The 22,300-nt window shown below is 41.6% G+C and overlaps 3 protein-coding genes across 3 annotated transcripts; 1 reads left to right on the forward strand and 2 right to left on the reverse strand.

Moving 5' to 3' along the window:
* The first annotated feature begins 304 nt into the window (after positions 1-304).
* Positions 305-12,254, forward strand: LOC116725120 (transketolase). The gene is given in 16 exon segments (XM_032571010.1): positions 305-807; positions 1,696-1,813; positions 2,180-2,293; positions 2,776-2,873; positions 5,740-5,931; positions 6,668-6,786; positions 7,436-7,608; positions 7,610-7,633; positions 7,736-7,900; positions 8,866-8,901; positions 8,903-9,023; positions 9,109-9,239; positions 9,323-9,406; positions 9,912-10,005; positions 10,108-10,231; positions 11,513-12,254. Coding segments are annotated over 16 exon segments (1,914 nt in total). The 5' UTR covers positions 305-700; the 3' UTR covers positions 11,727-12,254.
* Positions 12,255-14,631: 2,377 nt separating this feature from the next.
* On the reverse strand, positions 14,632-18,667 carry LOC116725157 (uncharacterized oxidoreductase At1g06690, chloroplastic-like). The gene is made up of 8 exons (XM_032571047.1): positions 18,515-18,667; positions 18,277-18,415; positions 17,399-17,499; positions 16,632-16,712; positions 16,004-16,151; positions 15,722-15,801; positions 15,552-15,645; positions 14,632-15,384 (listed from the first exon to the last, which is right to left on the reverse strand). The coding sequence occupies exons 2-8, from the start codon at positions 18,389-18,391 to the stop codon at positions 14,975-14,977; spliced, it is 1,029 nt and encodes a 342-aa protein (XP_032426938.1). The 5' UTR covers positions 18,392-18,415; positions 18,515-18,667; the 3' UTR covers positions 14,632-14,974.
* A 109-nt stretch (positions 18,668-18,776) lies between these two features.
* nsun5 (NOP2/Sun RNA methyltransferase 5) lies at positions 18,777-22,012 on the reverse strand. The gene is given in 5 exon segments (XM_032571035.1): positions 18,777-19,018; positions 19,339-19,503; positions 20,566-20,773; positions 20,862-21,018; positions 21,020-22,012. Coding segments are annotated over 5 exon segments (1,479 nt in total). The 5' UTR covers positions 21,779-22,012; the 3' UTR covers positions 18,777-18,828.
* Positions 22,013-22,300: the final 288 nt, after the last annotated feature.

The following is a 22,300-nucleotide window of genomic DNA, read 5'->3' on the forward strand; positions in this document are numbered from 1 at the left end:
TTTTGTCTCCTTTAAGACATTACAAAGCTGAAATCATACTGGGAATAGCCTTTGTAAAAGGAAACATGTAAAAAAAACAAAAAAACTGTGTTTTTGTTGTGTTTGTTTTTTACATGTTTTGATTGAAACATGATTAAGTCATGCTTGTCTTCATTGCTTTAATAAACGTTACACTTCTCCGTATTGTCCACCAGGTGTCACTATCAGCTTTCAGTAAACATCTGGATGGATGATGGCGCTTTTGATCTTTCGTCATTTTGTTAATAACTGAGAATCACAATATAGACTTCAGTGTAGTTTGATTCTCTGTAACTATTGAACGAGCTACATTTAAAGATCCGAGAAACGCACTGGCGGATTTATGATTTCATTCCTGGCGCCCATATGAGTTGTGCCGCGTTTGGATAAACAACAGACCCATATGAGCCACTATTCATAGGCTTTGCTTACAAACACACCCCCTCCCTCCTCCGTACTCCCTCTGTGACTTTCTCCCGCCGCACATTGCTTCCTCCTCTTAACCCCTGCCATCGTCCTATGCGCACCCATCATCTTCCATGTTTTATTCTCCTGAACTGAACATCTGACCTGCGGCTTTTTAACTCTTTGCTTGAGTTTTGTCCCGCTTGTGTGTTGCCGCTCTGCCTCTGCTCTTTCCCCCCCCCCTCCACCCCTGCCTCTCTTTTACTGCATCGGACAGATGGAGGACTACCACAAGCCGGACCAGCAGACGGTGCAGGCGCTCAGGAACATCGCCGCCCGGCTCCGAATCAACTCCATCAAGGCGACGACTGCAGCGGGCAGCGGGTGAGACGAGACGGCGGGGAGATTAAATACCGACCTGCTGATTGGAGCTGCGCTTTAAGTTGTTGTCACTTAATCAGAAATCACTGCGAAAGGCATTCGTGTTTTGATGTCGGAAAGGAAATTTCTAAGTAATATTGCTGCTATTTCTCTGACTCTTTTAGTGGTTGTGCGCAATTTGACAAAAATGACAATTATTTCCTATGGATTTTGAGAACAAACACATGCTACTTTAGTGAGATTTTTTTCTTCCTCAACCAATTGAAGTCGTACATTTATAATATCAGATGGATTCGGAGGAATATTTGTGTATTTGCTTGCGTGCGCGTTTGTGGAGGGTGGGGGAGAGGAGGAAGGACCTTGAGAAAATTTAATTGGTTTAATGAAAATCTGACATTCCAAATTGTTTGCAAAATTACCACAAGTCACTTATTATTTTTTATTTTTAGTGATCTTCAGCTACTTTTATTTAGTTTACTTTTTTAAACATATAAAAGCAGGAAAAATGCCTGTTTGGATTGCTAAGTTTCGGTATAACTGGGATGATTTGCAAACAAAAACCCAGTTCAGCCTAGTTTTTGTTGAACTATTATAGCTCTCCCATATCTTGGCGTCATATAATATACAGAAACTGTTCAGTTTCTCTGGATGTATAATATACAAAGATGTATCAGGTGTATTTATTCCAGAAACCAGTGGTGTGTCGTTGCATCATGACATAACAGGTAGCCTGGAAGGACGTAACCCTGTTGGTTATCTTCCTGCTCAGTCCTGACTCATTCTCATCTCCATGTCTGCATTTGCACAGAACATGTTTGTAGATTTAAGCAGAATTGCTTTTATCTTTTTGGATAAAAGCCACAGTGTCTGAGTATCCTCTTGTTTTTGCAGCCATCCCACATCATGCTGCAGCGCGGCAGAGATCATGTCTGTGCTCTTTTTTCATTCCATGAAGTATCGACCCGAAGACCCCCGTAACCCCAGCAATGATCGCTTCATCCTCTCCAAGGTAAAACCAGAACGCCCATCTGCATGTAGGCTTTGCCCTGGTCTCCTGTGTAGAAACTGAAAGAAATGGCTCATCAAAGTACGTTTGCATCTCTTCATGTTAACCCTTTTCATCACTCCATTTCAGATTTAACTATCAACATATTTGTATCCATTTCATTTCTTCATGTGCTGCTACGCCACACAGCACTGTTCACTTTCTGCGGATCCATGGTTCCCTAAACCAGACAAGAAACAAACACTCTGAGCCATGTTTTAAACATCTGAGCCATGTTTTAAACATCTGTGCCATGTCCACATATTTATTAATGATTACCAAGTTTAACGAGTGTATTTAGACGCTAACGTTTTCCCTTTGCCTCTCCAGGGTCATGCAGCTCCTGTGCTGTATGCTGTCTGGGCGGAGGTCGGCTACCTGAAGGAGAACGAGCTTCTGAACCTCCGTAAAGTCGACTCAATCCTGGAGGGCCACCCTGTGCCGGTGAGGTGACACCGAGTCCTGCAGGAAGAAAAAAATCCATCCAATTAATGCAACATATCACTTACTTTCACCTCAGATTATCTGAAAACTGCTTTTCATAATTACTTAGACTATCTTTTATTTTCACTTCTTTTTATATGATGACGATCAGAAGCATTTAAGTGTGGCAAGAAAAGATTTTTTTTTAAATCTGTAAGGGAGTAAATAATTTTTCTCTGTAGTGTATTTCCACTGATAACACTGCAGGCAGTAACAAATCTCTTTCTGCTTTGGCAAACAAAGTTTGTTCTCTGCTGCAGACATTGTCAACACTGTTTACGTCGAGTCCAGACACTACAACACCCAAACTCATCTACAGCACAGATTGGACCTCTGTCGCATGCTCTTGTTCGCTTGGAAAAGACAAAACAATCCATCCTCTGTCTCACTGAGCTCAGACTGCGGTACAGTCTAACTGTTTGTGTCGCCGTTCTTCCCAACAGAAGCAGCAGTTCGTGGATGTGGCCACTGGATCTCTGGGTCAGGGCCTTGGAGCCGCCTGTGGAATGGCCTACACTGGAAAATACTTTGACAAGGCCAGGTAACATCCGCAGCAACAGACGGAACAAGCTCACCTTGGCAACATTAAAACAGGAGTTTAGCAACTGGAGGTATAAAAATGAAGATATCCTAAAAGTATTAGAAGACAACTCATAAATCTAACAGATAAGTAAATGTTACACGAGATGCAGGAAAATATGCTGATATGCTGATGATGTGTTGCTATTTGAATTTAAAAACTGCTGAATAACTTTATCAGAGTTTATTGTTCTATGTTTTGATCAGATGTAAGGACACAAAAATTACTTTTACAATATACAATATTTTCTTTTGTGCAGACAGATATATTTATACATGCTTGAAATGTATAAATATATCCAACAAGCTGTGGTTGCAAATGTTTTATTTACTTTAATGAAATCCTAAAAACCCCTTAAAATCATTGAATGATTTGATTTGAATGCGACTTTAGTTCTTCTTTAAACATTTAACTACAAAACCCCCCCACAATATTCAACATTTTAAGAAAAAACAAAACCAAAACGATGTCCAGCACTTGAAACTGCTCGCATGAAATTATGCATGACATCACATCCACTGCAGGGAGCTGTGCTGATGTGACATTTCAGCAAGATTTGCATCAAATGCTCCCTGACAGACCTGAGTCTATGGTCACATTTAGACCAGTGCAAAACTTCCTTTTGGTTCACTTTTAGGTCTTAAACTGGAAGAAAATGAATGTTCAAAAAGGGGCGTCCAAGTGACAAAACATATTGATTCTTTCGTAAGCTGTTAATGTACAAAGCTGCAATTATAATTCACATCAATTGATTTGCTGGAGTTTAAATGTATATTGCTCTTTGACTCCATGTAAAACGCCTTACAGAGCAGTTTTATTTAAACACTTACTCAGCTGATTGGTAACTGGTTTGGGTCGCTCCACGTGTGTCTCCTTTGTTCTGCTGCGATCTAGAAAGAATCATGGATTTCTCTCCAACAATAGACTGCCGTCGCTTTACGGCCTCTAAAGGGACAAAACAAAAAAACAAGAAAAACAACCAATACACATGAAATTCTTTCACTTTCAATGATTTCAAACCAGACTGAATCATTTCAGTCTGAACAGAACTGAAGGAGACCGTCGGTCTCCTGAGCACAACGGAGAGCGAAACGGTCGTTAAAGGAATGCTGAATGTCCTGCATGTTGCATTCTGTGTGCGCTCGATTGTTTCCGCTCTAATAATCACACACACAAAAAAAAAAAAAAACGCACACACACACAGTAGCTCCTTCGTCGCTCTGCCTCACCAATGTGCTACATGTCCTCTCAAAAAAACACTACAGTAAAATCCTGAAGCTGTGCTCAGAAATAAATGATAGGTTTTTATTATAAGTGCGTTTTTTGTGTGTTTATATCTCATATGTGATGGTGAGAAACAAATGCTCTGTAGGGCACAAGACATTCTTTTAATTCTCAAATATGTTACCTACTTTATTGATGGTATTTATTAACATACTCTATACAATTTTTACTTGAAATTTGTCATTTTTATGATTACTATGCTTATGGTGCGTTTTTGCAGCCTGATTTTTATTTTGGTGCCTTATGAACTGCTTGATGCGCGTGGGCGAAGAGCCGGCACTGTGCTGGACAAAACCTAATAAAAGAATAAATGACAGAAACATTGGGTTTTATTACTAAATTTAAAATGAAAACTTCTGAACAGGGACATGTATCAATAAACTGCACACCTGTCCTTTGCAAACCTACCAGATAACAGCATCACTACCATAAGATTTTGTACACCGTGTGAATTTTTCCGCATTTTTGTCACAGTACTTTAGTTCAAACTTCATGTGTGTTTAATTGGGATTTTATGCAATACGGTCCGATTTTTAAAGAGTAAAAATAATTTCAAACATCAGCGTTTCTTGTATTCAAAACTGAAAATGCTAAATGTTTTTGTCTGTCTACATATTTTGTAGAATGACCTTGTGGTGCAAGTTCTGCTTTAGGGACTTTTCTCAAATCACTTTTGCACATCCAGGGATTCAATTTTTGTTTCTTTTTCTTTAAATAGCTTTACATGCCACACTTTTCAGATTTTTATCTATTTGAAAATTAAGAAATGAATGCTGTGCTTTTGTTGTGTTGGTTTGTGACATCATGTGAACCAGATCAAGGAATGAATATACTTGGATAATAAAGCGTCACAGAATGTTTTCACTAGAGGCGTCACTCTTCATCTCCTCTGTGGTTTTGTTTAGACAGCATGCGACGCAACACAACTCAGAGACGTCGCCACTGGCTGAGTTTGGGTTGTTTACAATAATTGCTTTCACCTTGTCTAAATCTATTGTTCTCACCTCACAGAACCTGTGAGTAATTGATTTTTTTCTTTCTTAGTTTTAATTGTTGGAGGTGTCCAGAATGCATTTCAAATGCACTTGAAAATGCTCCAGTGTAAAAATAAATATGCTTTAATGCATATAAATATTCACTGACAGTGAGACTTGTATTTATTTTAGATCTTGTTTCAGAAGCTGGCAGGTTTTCTCACTCTGCTGTCGGTTTCTCTCTCTCTTCCTCTCATCTCTTTCCACTCGTCCTCCCCTCTGTGCCACGCGTTATTTTTCTTGGAGCTCGTGGCTGGAATGCGTGCGTTAAAGCTGCATGTCTCAGCCAGATTTTTAAACAACAACTTATCCGTCTGACTGGAAATCTGTCAGAAGACGTTACGCCACAGAAACAACTACTGAGGAGGATCAGACAGTGTTGGAAGGGCGGGTGAAACACGGATGAGCGTGTCTCACCCAACATGTTTTTAGAGTCAGGAACAGGATTCTGTGGAGATGTGACAGAAGTGATGATGATGATACTTCTCTGCATCTCTCCCTGTGTGTAGCTATCGGGTGTTCTGCCTGCTGGGTGATGGAGAGGCGTCGGAGGGTGCGGTGTGGGAGGCCATGGCGTTCGCCTCCTACTATCAGCTGGACAACCTGGTGGCCATAATGGACATCAATCGCCTGGGCCAGAGCGACCCGGCTCCACTGCAGCACCATGTGGAGAAATATCAGCGACGCTGTGAGGCCTTTGGGTGAGCGAAGCGTGAAGTGTCTAGGGACGCACAACAGAAGAGAAATAAGCAATGTGCAGTTACATTGGTGACTTCATGCAATGTTGATGACTAACAATTATAAACTGTTTTTTTCTGTCTGCCGTGGATTCGTAGCAAACCCGAACCCCAGATATTGAAACGTCTATACAGTTACTGGGGAAAAAAAATCATTATTTCCATCGCGGCAACAAGATTTTCTTGAAAAAGTTGCTTTTGGCAAATGCCCTGATGTTCTGCTATTATGCTCATGCTGCTGTAAACAACTAATTTCACAGAATATGTTGCAGATATAGAGATTTTATGCTTGGTACTTAAATAAGTGGCCAACATTCATTGCAGTCCAAAAAGTTCTTCACAGTATGGAAATTCCCCCCTTTTTGATTGCAATAACAATAAAGTTGCAAAATAATATATAGCTATGAAAGCAAAAATATGATTTCAAATTAATATACTCTGGCTTTAAGAATCCAGAAGGACTCATGCAAGAAAATTGCATGAGTCCTCGTTGTTCCCCTTTAGGAAGCTTGACTTAATTTATGGACTTATTTGTTTTGGATGTGTCTGGATGTCTGGATTACTTGGGCTGTTGCGTAGTCACATAGTGTGGAATTCATGTCAATAACCCCATTAGAAACTCATATTCTGAAGAATATCTGCATGAGTAGTGCTTACCTTTCTCTAATATAAACAGAGTTTATTTTCTCTCTCTGTCCAGCTGGCATGCCATCATTGTGGACGGTCACAGTGTGGAGGAGCTGTGTAAGGTGCTGAGTCAGCCCCGCCACCAGCCCCTCGCCATCATAGCCAAAACCATCAAGGGCAAAGGCATCCCAGGTACCGCCAAGATTTATACCAACGAGGAGGAGAATTACAATGTGAACTTGAAGTTACCGGAATGATTCAGTGATTTGATGAGGGGTAAAACTTACCTGGTTAAAGAGGTGGAAACTGACCCTGATGGGGTTTGACGTGCCATCAGTGCCTTTAGCCTCCAATAATCCAGGCAGCTCTGTACGGCTTTAGCTGCTGCATGCTCAGTAATCCTCCAGAATGTGTAAGATACACTCCCAGCAGCCGCCCATTGTGCTCTTGTTGTGATAATAAGGCCAAAAGTGCGTGACCACATGTGTGTGAGCGAGAAAGCAGCATAAGAGTTATTTTAACGGCATAGTTTGCATTGAGAAGCTTTAAGTCTTTACTAAGAAAGCTAAAAGTCTTCTGACCTCTTATTTTAACCCCTCAAGTTTGAAACGGACTGTCGTAACTTTGTGAAGTGGAAAATTGTTATCATTTGGACATCTGGACAGGCTTATTCCTGTCTGAACTTGGATAAATGTAAAGATGATTAGGGCGTTTTGGTTGCAGAGGATGCATGAAGGCATCCTTAAGGCCACACCTATGCAAATATCTGACCTCTGGAAGCCTGCAGGCTAACTCCACAGGTCAGTCCTTTGTAATAAATCAGTGTTTATGTGTCTGTCAGCGGCTGAGGATAAGATGGGCTGGCATGGAAAGCCTCTGCCCAAAGACATGTCGGAGAGCGTGATCAGGGAGCTGCAGAGTCGCATCGTCAGCTGCAACAAACGCCTCTATCCTGCGCCGCCCAATGAGGACACATCGCCCGTCAGCCTGCGCAACATCCGCATGCCAAGCGCACCCAAACTACAAACCTGGAGAAAAGGTGAGATCTGTGATGAAGACCGTGTGACATTTGAATGGTGGTATTTTCAAGTTCCTCTCCACTGATTTGTGTGTTTTTTGTTGTTGTTTTTTTTTTCACCAGATTGCTACGAGGAAGGCTTACGGCGTGGCTCTGGCCAAGCTGGGCCGCTACAACGAACGAGTGGTGGTCCTCGATGGAGACACGAAAAACTCCACGTTCTCTGAGCTCTTCAAAAATGAGCACCCCAACCGCTATGTAGAGTGCTACATTGCAGAGCAGAACATGGTGAGAAATTTGAGGCACTTCCAGGTTTTAGAGTTGGGAGACTGGAGAACGGACCCCAAACAGTAACGCTGAACTTTCTACCACATTGGGACGCGTTCCCACTGAACAATGCCTTCAGCATGGATCTTTTTTGATTAAAATTGTAAGGACTGAAGACGATCCAGCAGAACTGAAAACACAGATTTTGTCTTCAGTTTGTTTTTTGTTCCAAAAACTGACAGAAACAATATGAATTTCCTGCTCATGAAATCTTTTTTCGAAAAAAGAAATGATCTTTGATTTGGGGAAAAGGCCAATTTAGTCCGACTTTATTGAAAATCAAAGATAAAAATAAAGGAGTGTTCTTATCTACATTATAAAAATTAATTAGTTTAATTGAAAGACGAGGTCAGTTTTAGTTCTTCAGTTCAGTCAATTCCTTTCAGATATCACAAACCTAACTAAAGCTATTCCTGTGATTTAGAAAATTAATATACATTGTGTGCTGGTTTAAGACTTTTGCACAGTTTTACATGACAACTGTCTATGTAATTAAAGATTATGCAGAGGTAGTGCACATTTATGCAATATTGTATGCACACAAAGTAGTGCATGACTACGAAAAGGAAATGAAATGAAACATGACTTTTAATATATTTTTGTCGATGCAGTCGGGAGGAATTAATCCCTGGGGGAATTAAAACAGTGATTCAAAGCTCTGGTTGAAAAGTCCATGCAGCAAAACAGCCATTATTTATACACTCTACAAATCTGGCCTACATAGAAGAGCTAGGGCAAAGAAACGTGTGGACTGAGGTGCTCTGGTCAGATGAGAATAATTTATAAACTGTCTGACAAAAACGCAAAACCCTTTCCTGAGAGTCTTTGTGTTGCTCTATAGATAAAATCCGCAACACGTCGTCACATTCTTTGCGTCTCCCCACCTCATTGCCTTTACCGCTGCCTCTCCCTTCTCTCTCATGCAGGTGAGCGTGGCGATCGGCTGCACTGTGCGCGACCGTAACTGTGGTGTTCGCCAGCACCTTCGCCACATTCTTCACCCGAGCCTACGACCAGCTCCGCATGGCCGCCATCTCCGAGAGCAACATCAACCTCTGCGGCTCCCACTGTGGCGTTTCCATCGGTCAGTTCCTCTCATGCTGATTTGATTTTCTTTCGTTTTATAATGTGCCGCACCTTGTTTGAGAAGAGGCTTGTTGTTGAATTAGGGGAAGACGGGCCGTCTCAGATGGGCCTGGAGGACCTCGCCATGTTTAGAGCCATTCCCACTTCGACCATCTTCTACCCGAGCGACGGGGTCTCCACGGAGAAGGCTGTGGAGCTCGCAGCCATTACAAAGGTACTCGGACTTTCACTTTTAAGTCAGCGGCAACTTAAAAACGGCGACATTGCCACAGGACAATGTTTTCTGGTTTGTTACAGGGCTTGTGCTTCATACGAACAAGTCGCCCAGAAAACAACGTCATTTACAACTGCAACGAGGACTTCCATGTTGGCCAGGCTAAGGTCTGGAGCAGCGCTTCCTCATCTCCGTTTCGTCTTCATTTTGTTTTCAATTCTTTTCTACATACAGTGGAAACTGCATATTTGCACACCTGGTGTAAAAAGACCGCCATTTATTTTCATATAATCTGCCACAAAATCAGATTACAGATGTCCTGCTACACTAAAATCATTTGTATTTGCTAAATGCTAACATAATCAGAGAAGAATACGTTTAAACTATTTTGTATTCTTTCTTTAACTTCAGTAGTTTACATACACAAAGTATGCCTGTAAACAATCTGAGAAAGTCCAGATGATGATGACCTCAAACCTTTTGTAAGGTTCTGATTTCACAACATTTGGACTGAAAACATTTTCAGACGAGGCGTCAGGAAGAGAACTGTGGACTTACCTTTGCTACTTTCCAGATTCCTTTGCACTTTGTGATCATTGGGAGCAGGTGACCTGTGGGCAAACCGACATTTGTTATCCGTACTACAGAGTTATGTTTTATGTTCGACTTCAGGTCGTGTATAAAACCAGTGACGACCACGTGACCGTGGTTGGAGCAGGAGTGACCCTCCAGGAGGCTCTGGCTGCAGCAGAAATGCTAAAGAAAGGTCGGGAACGAAAAACACGGACAGAGACCAACCAAAGGCAGCAGAAAATGCTAGATGACCTTCTGCACATTGAAAAGCTTTTCTTCTTCTCCTTTTCATTAGAGAGAATCAACAGTTCGCGTGATCGACCCGTTCACCATCAAACCCCTGGACTCCAAGACCATCATCGACAGTGCCAGAGCCACCAGAGGACGCATCATCACAGTGGAAGACCACTACTACGAAGGTACACCATTTGTTTTGCTAGATACAAATGAAGCATTCTGTCTAAATAACATGTAATGTTGTATAATGTCAAATGTTTAACTTATCTTGATTGGCTACTGTCATAATAAGGTAGATAAATACCCCCGTTTTTTTTTAAATGAGCTCATTTAATTAATGAAGTTTAGTATCTAGTTATATTACTGTATACTTACAATTGTGTTCTGAATATTAAACAATGTTTACTTTTTCGTTTTCTTTTTTTTTTTTGCACATTTGACTAAAGTACAAACACAGTGAACGCCTCTGCATAGATATAGTGACTTTTCGTGTTTTTGTCTCCATCATGTTCAGTTCAAGTCAGAGGAGGAATATCTCTGGGTATTTGTGTTTTTTGCGATACCCTTTGTGGTTTTACAGAAAACAAACTGAAAATAGAGAAGAGAATGAAGGGGATAGTTGTTGTGCACGGCTTATTCTTGCGGAGTGGTAGGATGAGCGGAGGATACACAATGATACACAATTTAGATCTTTTATTTTAAACAAAAATCTGAAAAGTGTGTCACGGGTTTGAGTTTAGCACCCCTGACTCAATACTAAGATTTTAAGGTTTTGTTATTCTCCCATAACATGAACAGAGCTGTGCTCCTTATTTGTATTTTATGGGGTTTTTTAACTTAACCCAGCTTTAGAAGTTTTCACATCTTATTTTTTTCTTTTGTATCATAATAGAATGAGTGATTTCTCATTCAGATTTCTATCTTGGAAAAAATGTGAAAATGATGCATGTTTCTTTTACGTCACAGTTATTCCACTGCACTGTGTTGGTCTGTCACATGAAATCACAATAAAATACATGCAAGTCTGTGGTTGTAATCACAAAATGTGAAAAAGGTCAACGTTTTGCAAGCCACTGTCACCAGGCTGATATGGGTGTAGCTGGAAATAACGTTGCCTGTCAGGCTGAAGATGTTGCCTCTTTTGAAGTCCATTAACTTTTTCTTTTCCAAGTATTAACAATATCTCTGAACAGGAACAATAAATACAAGGAGTCAAACCAGTTTTATTTATTTAATTTTTTCTATTTTTTGCTTTGAGCACACACCCTTCTTTAACCTTAAAAGTTCGAGAACAAGAGTGAAAAAGTCACAGGAGGGTGGTGTCACGCCTGTCACTCCGCCTCACATCCCTCCGACAGAGAAGTCGAGTTGAATTCAGGAGGATTTGTTGGACGACTGGAGCACAGAGAAAGCGATTTTGGGCCCAAACCATTCACTTTCAACTGGCTCTGCTCTGCATTCAGGTGGGCTCGGCGAGGCCGTGTGCTCGGCGGTGGTGAACGAACCCGGATTCACCGTTCACCGCCTGGCGGTCTGCCAGGTGCCCCGCAGCGGCAAGCCCCACGAGCTGCTGCGGCTCTTCGGCATCGACCGCGACGCCATCGCCCAGGCGGTGCGCAAGACGCTCAGCAGCTCTGTCAACGCCAAATAAGGACATCCGGAAGAGCGACATGGTAACTGCCGCTATTTAACCTGTGATCACCATGGAAACAAACAATAAACCCCTCACAGATAGATAGAAAGAAAGACGGTGGGGCCCGTCCGGGTCTCTCTCACTCTCTAAAGAGCAAACAGAAGATTTTTGTCGGTAATTTGAGCCGCTGCAGAGTTTTACCACCATCAGTTGGAGTTCAGTAAACATTCCTCCTCCTCTTTACTCACAGATATTCACTCCTTCACCCCGTAGTTCCCCTTCTGCCTCTACATTGAAAGTGCTGGTGCTGCTGTAGTGTTTCAGTAAAAAAAAAAGCAGTAAACGTAGTTTGGAGTCGTGTATTTTTATACCGTATGTCACGTCTGTGGAGCCCCTCTCACGCCTCGGGCTCGGTGTGCTCTCCACCTGGTGTGAACGTGTAGATCTCACCCCACAGCCGGGTGGAGGAAACCTCGGGCTCGGTCTGTTTTGAGCACTGACTGTTTTTAACTCTTTCGACTCTGACTTTGGTTTGGACTGATTCACACAAATAAAGGGATGGTTTCTTCACACTCCGTCTGTCTGGTGTCGTCCTTGAGGCTTTCTTTCAAAGAAAAGGAAGAATGAGTGAGGTTTGCCAACCCTTAACCGTTTCGGTAAAATAATTTATTCATCTGTTCTATTTGGTGGGAGGTGGGAATATAGGTAAATAAAACCCAGGTTTTAAAATCAGTCATGTTCTGATTTTTGCTTTTTGGAATTACTTAAATCTGATTCAAAGTGGTGAAAGAGGCAGAATGTGCCTGAAACATCTGATTAGCTCTCAAAATAGACTTTGTTTTATTTTCACACCTTTTGCTGTTACTAAATGATAAGGCTGTGAAATAAACGTCAGATGAAAATGTAAACATGCAGGAAGACACCAAAAAAAAAAAAAACAAAAGCAGAAACGGAGCCTACTATTTATGTCACCATCTGAGGTATCATAATTATTTTTGGCAAAAGCTTTTCTGAAATAATGTTGTTGTTTTTTTTTTAATCCTATAAATACCTTGGAAAGAAACAAAATAATACCTGAAGAAGTTGTTGGGAGTGTTTTTATCCTCGAGTACTGAAGGCTGTAAAAAGTTATCGAAGTATTTTTATGCACTTGTTTTGTTCAGAGACCTGCTGACTGGCTGATATCTGCCTGATCATAAAAGCTCAAAGTTGCTCTGTTTCCTCTATATTTAATGCTAGTTAATAATTAAAAAGCATGCTAAAAGATTTACGCAGGCTGCAGCCGGTACCTGTGCATCCAAAAATAAGACGCGTCAAATGCTGTTGGTTCATTTTATTTACCAACAAATCCAATTTTGAGGGCATCAAACTGTGAACACTAACAACAAATAGAGTGTATATAAAGCACTGATCCTGGTCTGGCTCCATATAAAAACAGGTAATGTCTGTGAAATTTCTTTGCAATTTATTTGTACACCAATATATTAGTATTAGCATAAAGTATTCAAAAACATTCTCTTACAGAGACGTTGAAAATCTTGTAATCTTCTGGTGCAGACAGAAAACTGCAACATATCATTTGTACTGATGACCCACCTGCTTCAACTATGGATAATAGAAGAGCTGAGAGAAACTAAATTCCCTAAATTTGGAAAGAAACAAAAGAAAAAAAAAATCATCTTGTATTTTGGAAATACAAACACTCTAGCTGAAATAAGCCCGTTTTAGCCAACCTGTGATAACTTGTTGTTATACCTTAGAGTCTTTCTGCTCTCAACTCCAGACGCCAAGAGAGGACCTCAGGAGATGTGATGTGCAGGATAACCTTTGACCTCTGCTCCTACAGCTCAGCGGGGAGGGCGGTTGTCTGCAGTGTCAGCTGTGGGTGTGGGAGCAAAGGAAATGAAGCGGATCTGACAGATCGCGTGCGTGGATATAAGAGTCTACCCACGTGGACTTGTGTTGCACCGACTGCACCTGCTGGGTGTTTCAGTCCGACTCCCATCTAAGCATCTGTCAGTCTGAATCCTCTGTATCGATACAGAACACACACATGCACACCCCCACACACACACACACATGACGATCCTGCTGTCAAATTCACTTACATCTAAAATACATATTGGGCACATAAACCTGATCACCTTAAAACATGACACTGTATCCTAACGCATCAATTGTGTGCTTTATGAACTTGAAAAGTTTTTAATCACAAAATCCACTTCATCACAGTCAGGAATGTCTAAGTCTATAGATTTAGTATCTACAGTTAAAAAAACCTAAAATACAGTAAAATACACAAACATGTCAGGTAAGACGATCAAAATAATCCAGAACATCTAAAGCTGTTCACGATTTAACGATAAGTAAGAGGAAGGCTGAGCAACAAAAAAAAAAAGGCAGAGGAAGGCCATCCAAGATATACATCACCTCTGATCAAAAAGAACAGAGGTCTGTCTCGTATTTGTAAAAGTAAAATATCTTAATGATTCCTAAGACTTATGGAAAAATATATTTAAAGTAATAAATGTGGATGATTTTAGTAAGCGCGTTACATCTGGAAGAAAGGCAGCAGGATACCAGAAAACAACCACTAAAGTTGATCAAACTTGGTCTGAGTCTGTTGGGTCCAGGAAGTAAACCGTGTTTTACTGGTACAGTCGTATGTCACTATAGAGATAAATTAAAAAAAAAACAGTGATCATGCTTGGAATAAAATATTCCTTTATTACACATCATTAACAAACACATTTGGACATTTCTTATGAGAGTAATTTTTTGTCATGATCAATGTAAGATAAAGAGAGACAATAAAACTGACTTAAATGTAAAAAAATAATATTCTATCACACAGGTTGAACATTTAATTTAATCCTGGATTTTTATTTTTTGTGATGGTGTAACTAAATAAGAGGCTTTTAAAAACATTTACATTATGCAGACATCAAAAAAAGCAAATGGAAAACCTTTTTATTATTTAGCATCCTTAGAAACTTGGGTTCATAGTGCTGTACATGAATTATCGCCAAAGAAAGAGGATAAAAAAAATACATCATGAGCAAAGAAAATAAAAGATGGAAAACGCTCCGCTTTGAACAGAACAAAGTCTTGAAGAAGGAAAAAGAAACAAATATTAGGTGAAATTTAAATATTGCAAAGCAAGTAAATAGTTGTACTTTTAAACAAATTCAACAAATTTATTCCCTGAGAAGTTTTTTTTTAATTCTTTTCTCCTCCTCCTCTTCCTCACTGACCTGCCAGATCCAGTCTGTCATCCCGCCCCTCCCCCCCCTCATCTCCTGTACTCATCCCCACAGTCTCCTATGAGCGCCATCAGGTCGGTGGAGCGCCGCGTGACGCCCTCTATGGCTGCGTGATCCTCTGCCGTCAGCTGCAGCTCGGGGCTGCAGCTGCGCAGGCTGTCACCGATGTGCTGCCCCGCCCCGGCGACGCCAAACCGACACCCGACGATGACTCCGCCTACGGCCGGGCGGTCCAGCACGTAGCGTGTGGCCACGCTGGCCACTGAGCAGCCGTGCCTCTTCGCCACTGTCTCCAAGGCGACGAGGAGGTCCTGGAAGAGAGTCCACCCACCCCAGGAGTCAATCATGTTCTTGTACTTGGAGAGGGAGGCGGTGTCGAGCTCCGCCCGCGAGCTGGGCTCCGCCTTCCCCGAGTAACGCTCAGAGAGCAGGCCGCCGGCTGAAGAGGGAGGAGGAGGAAACGGAGACAACTGAGCATGTTGAGTATGAGGAGGTGGAGGCAGGTCGACATAAGAAGCAGCGACGGAGGACTGACTCCATTTTGGAAAAACACCATTTTACCATCGGCTGTTTTAAATAATTTACATCCTGTAAGTTGTGCCTCACCCAGCGTTCCATATGTGAGGAGCTTTATGTTGTTGGCCACGCAGAGCTGCTCCATCCTGGCTGCAGGTCGCTGGTCGATCAGAGAGTACTGCACCTACAGGCAACAGCAGCAGAGACGTGAACGAAGGCAGAGGAAGGAGAAAAAGAAAATGTGCAGGCCAGTGTGGTACCTGGTTGCTGGAGATGCAGATGCCTTTCTGAGTGATCTCCTCCAGTCTCTGTGTGTCAAAGTTAGTGAGGGCAAGCTCCCCTAGTAAATAAAGAGGAAACACAATTTGAAAAGGAAACTTATATAAAGAGAAACAAAAAAGCTGAAATTTTACCAATAAAAAATAATTTTTTTATTCTCCAAATTCTGCTTTTCAGCCAGCTCGGTTAGAAACTACATTAGTGCCATCATTATTAATTTATCTGTGTGACTGAGCGCATAGGGAGAATGAGAGCTCTCATACGTATGACTCCCTCCTTCTGCAGGTCAGACAGGTGTCCAAGAGCATCCAGGTATCGCTTGTCTTTGTAGTCCCACCAGTGAAACTGAACACAGTCCAGGGCGTCCACCTGCATGCGGCTCATGGAGCGCTGCAGCGCCTTCTCCACCACCTGCAAACAGAGCAGCACGAATGAATATTTAGCTGTAACAATGAACCAATCAATGCCCAGATCTAGACCCAAACAGGAATATGAGGCAGATGTAACTGCAGTGATTCTGGAGTGTAGTGCGAATGCACTCCACATTTTGAAAACAAATATTTTCAAAGTGTGAAAACCATAAATAATGTGTCATTCACCTCACAATTACCCACTACTTTATGTTGGTCTACTATTTAATCCCAATTAAATTACATAAAGTATGGTATTGTAATGTGACAAAATATGGAAAAAGTTCAAAGATCATGACTACAGCATCTATATGGGGTACAGACCCATATGGGTCAGTCTGTACCCCATATAGATGCTGTGCTTTGGACGGTACATTTTCGAAATTGTAAAATAGGCAGATTAAGGATTTTCGAAAGATTTACAGCTGCCCCCTGGTGGATAACACTTGCATCACAGTGAAAAACGAGACAGACGGCTCACCCTGCGGTCCATCGGTCCTGGTCGGGGGACAAATTTCGTTAGACCCTGCAGAGCTGGAGCTGCACTTCCTGAGGATTTCAGCTGGAGATCAGAAGAAGAAACTTGAAATTACAACCGATGTTGTATGTCAATTAGTTTTAATCCATTATAACCTTTTAGCTAATCTGATCCTGACAAGCTCTTTATCCCAAAGGGGAATATAAATGTTGGCAAATTTCTTATGAATAGCTGTAGGCTATTCAATTACATTCACCATGACCATGCTTCATGTTAAAGGTCACTAATGGACACTTTATGTTTACGTTGAGCGACTGTTTCTTTGATAGTGAGCAGTTACAAAATTATTAGGGGATCAAATACTTTCTCGCTCATGTTCAAAAGACAAAGTTTGAAAATCTAACACAGATCTCCCACAGAAATTCCCACCATGAATCCATATTTTAATAATGCTAACTGAAGACTGTAACAGAAAAACATTTCTGGGAACACACACATCGAAGGGCAACAGCTTCATTCTGCAGGATCAGGATTTAACTTTATGCTAAAATGTGGACCAAAGCAAAAGTAGGAGCCTGTTACACTTCCATTTAGTAACTCTGTGATTAACTAAAATGTTTAAAATCCTGCATAAACATCTCAGTTCAGGTGCACGTTTTACGTATCTGATGAGATTACTCTATACTTATTTATTTATCCATTAAAGGAAGAAAGCTGGTGAAATTATACTGAAGTGGGATCACTAAATTATTTGAAATGTCTGTGTCCACCTGGTTATTAAACAGTCCATATATCTCTTCAGCCGGCCCATAAATGTCTGCCATGTCGAATGTGGTCAGTCCAGCGTCCACATAGGCCTGCATGGCCTCAACTGGAGGAGGGAGGGCAGAAACAGACAGTTACCATCACAGCCACGTGTCCTTCAGAGATAAGCACAGAGCATGTCGCTACTGAAATGTGATCAAATTCATCAACACCTGAGCATGGCTTTAGTGTTACTGTGAGTCTCAAAAACACAGTTACTGCTAAAATCGGATTTCAAAATAAGATTTACCAAACTTTACTAAAGATTTTTGGAGCTCTTTCAAGTCGAAGTGTGTCCTAAATCCATTCTAGCAATTAAAAACTAACTAAATAATTCATTTTTACTTGAAAGGTGGCCCAGAAGTCTTCAGCATACACACACACATATATATATATATATATATATATATATATATATATATATAGTCTGAAAGCTTTATTACTGCTTCTGAGATGCAGAAATATCTTTGGATAATTCATTGATTTTACTGCCAATGTTTAAGAAGTACACCAAATTTTATTTTTTGCCTTTCTAGAATGCAATAACACTCAACACTATATTAAAATTTTCTTTAAAAAAGCGCATAGTGTATATATATTTGTTTTAATGTAGATTGTTGGCGATAAATCAAATGGCACTAAATGCCCTTCTGGCATCTCAGAACTACGGTAATCGAAAACGACTCGCCCTTAACGGCACCCATACTCTCTCTTACCTTAAGACCTGATGTATGTGCGCAGCTAATTTTCATACCGCATTCCTCAACTTCTCAAAAAATAATAATAAAAATAAATAAATAAATAAACCTAATGCAAGCTGAACATTATTAAATGCTGCGTTTACCTGCTTTGGTTTTGTTCACGGTTCCGTGAGCTCCGGACACCTGCCACATCCCGTTCAGGACTCGGCAGATCTCCAGACCACCGGCCAGCCTCACTTTGGGAACCGAGGAGGACATGCTGTTGTCGGGACAGGTTTTTAACTTCTCACCGCGGTGAGAATAAAAACAAGAAACACAATTAAACCGAATTCCCATTGCAGCGACGTTAAAGGACTTTAACTTATAGTATATGTTACTTACATGATATGCTCTTGAAGTCCAGCTACACCCATTAAATCTCACTGCTCATGTACGACAAGCTCGAATGTTCATTTATATATTACAAAAGACTTTGAGTAAGCGTTACAAAACATGCGGCTCTGTTAACCACTAGGTGGCGCCCTTTTGCTGGAAATATGGCTGCTATCCCCTGCTGGACAAAGTTAAACATATCTAAAGCCCCTTCATTACATTAATAAAACAAACATTTTAAGCATTAAATAACGAGTCAAAGAGCGATAACTTGAGTAAGAAATTATCTTTACTTCACATTTACACAAATTTTACTTCGAATGTCACTCTGCTTTGGTTGCTTTCTTCTTCTTCCTTTTTCTTTTCCTCCTCCTTTTCTTGTTGGATGAATCATTGATTTCTCCCACTACAGATGTCAGCATCCCCTCTGCATCCGAGCAGTCAGAGTTTTCCTCTGTAGCATCAGGTATTTTTGCATCAGAAGAGGGAGCAGGAGGAACACTCTCAGCCTCACTGTGACAGGAAGAACATCAAATCAGGTTGTACAGGTTGATTATCTTAAAGAGACGCCAGCTTCCTGCCTTTGGATACCAAGAAATTAATGCAGCAGCTTATTATGACTCTTGCAACGTGTGATAAACGCATGTAGCTTATTTTGTTTCATAAACACAAATAAATATATAGAGAAGCAAATTTGTGATAATTTTCCACCATTCATTTGTGGCTATTACCAGATTAGTGAGAGGAAAGTTATGAAGAAAAACACATTTTTCCTCAAAGACTATTAAAAAAAAAAAAAAAAAGTTCTTAAAAGCTTAATGCGCAATATTCACCTTACTGGAACTGCAGGTTTCTCCTTTGTGCCCCTAGCATTACTAACTTTTTCCAGCAGGGCCACAAAAAAGCCATGTGTGAGAGTCTTGGTGGTACTGGCCCGTAAACACTGCGAGAGCGGCTCCAGTCCTCGTTCAGGCCATTGAGCCAGCAGCGGCACCAACCTGGAGAGAAAACACAAAAGCTGTTTTGTAAGGGTTAGCTCCAAATCCTTTATAGATTTATTTGGTTACACAAAATGCCAGATTCCATGTAGGATGGTATCAGTGTACCAGATCCAGGAATAACTGTATTCATTTCTGTGCAAGTCTCCTATACAATTTAAACAGTAGCCTATGGCTCATTGTTGCAATCACCCTCTCTAGAGTAAGTTACCGTAAAAAAGAAAAAATAATCAAATTAATCCCACAATAAACATGCCAAACATTATTCGGAATCGGATTTGGGCGTATCTTCAGACTCTAAAAAAGCCATATGCTGAAAAAAACCAACATAAATCAGGACAGTAGTTAGGGTTAGCCAAAACTGTATTAAAATATATACATTTTGCATTCAAGATACAAGAGAAATATGCAAATATGTTCTACTCAGAACTCCTCGAGTCATGCTTTAGCTTCACCTGGTTCAAACTGTAAAGAAAATCTTTTATTAAAACCATCTCACGTCCAACTTTTAATCAGTTAATCCAATTCTCTCTTTTACCATCAGCTGCAAATGCAAGAATTATTTTTGTTAAATACAATATGGCCGACAGACAAAAAAGCATGAGAACCGACCCGGTCCCTCCTTCTACTGTAGACGACTCTTGCAAGTAAAAAAAATATTATGACATCAGATAACCCCTAAGGAACAATACTACTGATGTATTTTTCAAATAACAACTTTGTATTTGGACAAAATTACAATTGATCACATAAAAATAAAAAATAAAAAAAAAATTATTTTTACAAAAAAATGTTCCTACCTTTTTTATGCCTTAAGAAAAGAATTTTAAAAAATGGAAAAAAAATTCTGACACAAAGGATCATAATTCATGCATCAGAGGGTTAAACCCACTTAAAATGACTGTTGTGACCTACTTACTTATTCCTTGAGAACTTTTAACAAAGAAGACGAATAAATTAAAGGAAAAATGTCAATACAAAGTAAGCAATGTTGTGGGGGAAAAAAAAAGCCCATTAAAAGGTGTTGATGGAGACGGCCGCTCGAGAAGAGGGTAAAAATACCTGAAGTTGGGGTTCTGCTGCAGACAGGCGGCGACGACGTCCTCGTTCTCCTGGCTGTGGATGGAGCAGGTGGAGTAGACCAGGCGCTTCAGGCTGGGGAACCTGAGGCTGTGATTCAGGCAGCGCAGCTGGAAGGAGGCCAGCGCCGCCAGGCGAGCCTTTTCCTCCTCCTGGTCGGCAGGAGAGCCGTCCCGCAGACACACCATACCTGGACACCACAGAGAAACGTTTTGATTTGCATCGGTCAAGTTAGGATCTCGCCACATAATCGCTTCTACACAGAGACATCTGGGTACCTGAACCGCTGCAGGATGGATCCAGCAGGATGTACTCTACATCTTTATACTGTGGATCATCAGGGTCCACCGTTAGGAAGTCCCGATTGGCCAGCTGGTGACAGCTGACCCCCGCTCTGAGCAGCAGAGTGGACATGGTGCTCAACCGCTTCCCGTCCTAGGTCAAATGCAAACAGCCTTCCTCTGTTCTTCATGATGGCTGCCAGGTGGCTGGTTTTGTTGCCAGGGGCAGCACAGGCGTCGATGACGTGACTGCCCGGCGGGGGGTGGAGCAGATAAGCTGGGAGGCAGCTGGCTTTGTCCTGCAGGATGATGTGACCTGCTTTGTACAGGAAGTGGTCATGGAAGTCTGTGTTAGGGGGGAACGCCAGGACCTCTGGGAGGTGCAGGTCCAACACAAACTTCTTATTCTTCAGGGTTAAGTTATCCAGCCTCACAGCCTGACCCAGGTAGGAGAAGCCCTCCCTCTTCAGGTAGTCCACAGTATCCCCCATGGTGGTCTTCAGTGTGTTCACACGCACATACCTGGGCAGCTGTTCCGCGGGGGTCCCAGCAGGGAGGAGGTCTTCGTTCCTGCTGACCTTCCTCCTCACCTTCATTCGGGCCAGCTCCGCCTGCAGGCGGGGCCGGTGCTTCATCATATTGGCCTTCCAGGTGCCGCCGCACTTCAGGCCCTGGCCAATCAGCAGGTCGTACAGCAGCACCTTAGCCAGGGGCATTTTCAGCTTGGTGAGCTTCAGCAGCTTGGTTGACTCGATGATCTCCTGCAGGACGGAGGAAAACTTCTGCGCCTCGCAAACCAGCGCGAAGAGCTGCTTGATGTTCGGAAACTTGCTGTCGTAAACCAGAGTCTTCAGGGCGCCCTGCTTCCGCTCGGCTTTCTCTAGGATCTCTGCGGCGGTCACGTACAGAGCCATGATGGTGAAAGGTCCTGTTACCAACACGCTGCACCACTTTGAGAACCTTTTAACAAGCTGTTGCTTATTATTATTATTATTATATATATTTTTAGAAACCTGTCGCCTGGTTGTTCCTCCCTTTGCTTCTATGCCGCTGACATTAGGAGAAAACTGGTTTATTTTTCTCACGGGCTCGCAGCGAGCTCCTCCATGTTTTCACCACGCGAGGGGAAGGATCCTGACTCCGGAAGTAAAATGTGACGCATTGTTTCTATGCGACGTCACGCCACGCACAGCCAATCACAGGTGGCAGCTGAAAAAAATGTATTGTAAATAGAAGTTGATTTAAAGCTGTAGTGTTAACTTTTGTAAAAAATAAATAAATAAATCAAAACAGTCACCGTGTCGTGACAGTATAAGACAGATAATCTGTGAAAAAATCTCCTTGAGCTACTACTGCTGTCTGAAGAAATGTACTGAGATAAAAAACAAGCAGAGCCAATAGGAAGTGCATGCATTGATTGACAGCTGTAAGACCCT

The sequence above is a fragment of the Xiphophorus hellerii genome, chromosome 1, assembly GCF_003331165.1.
Source record: "Xiphophorus hellerii strain 12219 chromosome 1, Xiphophorus_hellerii-4.1, whole genome shotgun sequence".
Lineage (NCBI taxonomy): Eukaryota > Metazoa > Chordata > Actinopteri > Cyprinodontiformes > Poeciliidae > Xiphophorus > Xiphophorus hellerii.

Coding starts and splice junctions, on each gene's coding strand:
- LOC116725157 (XM_032571047.1), bottom strand. CDS start 18,391: ATGTCCTCCTCGGTTCCCAAAGTGAGGCTGGCCGGTGGTCTGGAGATC. Junction 17,500..18,276: donor CGTGAACAAAACCAAAGCAG/GTAAACGCAGCA, acceptor TCCCTCCTCCAG/TTGAGGCCATGCAGGCCTAT. Junction 15,646..15,721: donor TCTGCATCTCCAGCAACCAG/GTACCACACTGG, acceptor TGTTGCCTGTAG/GTGCAGTACTCTCTGATCGA.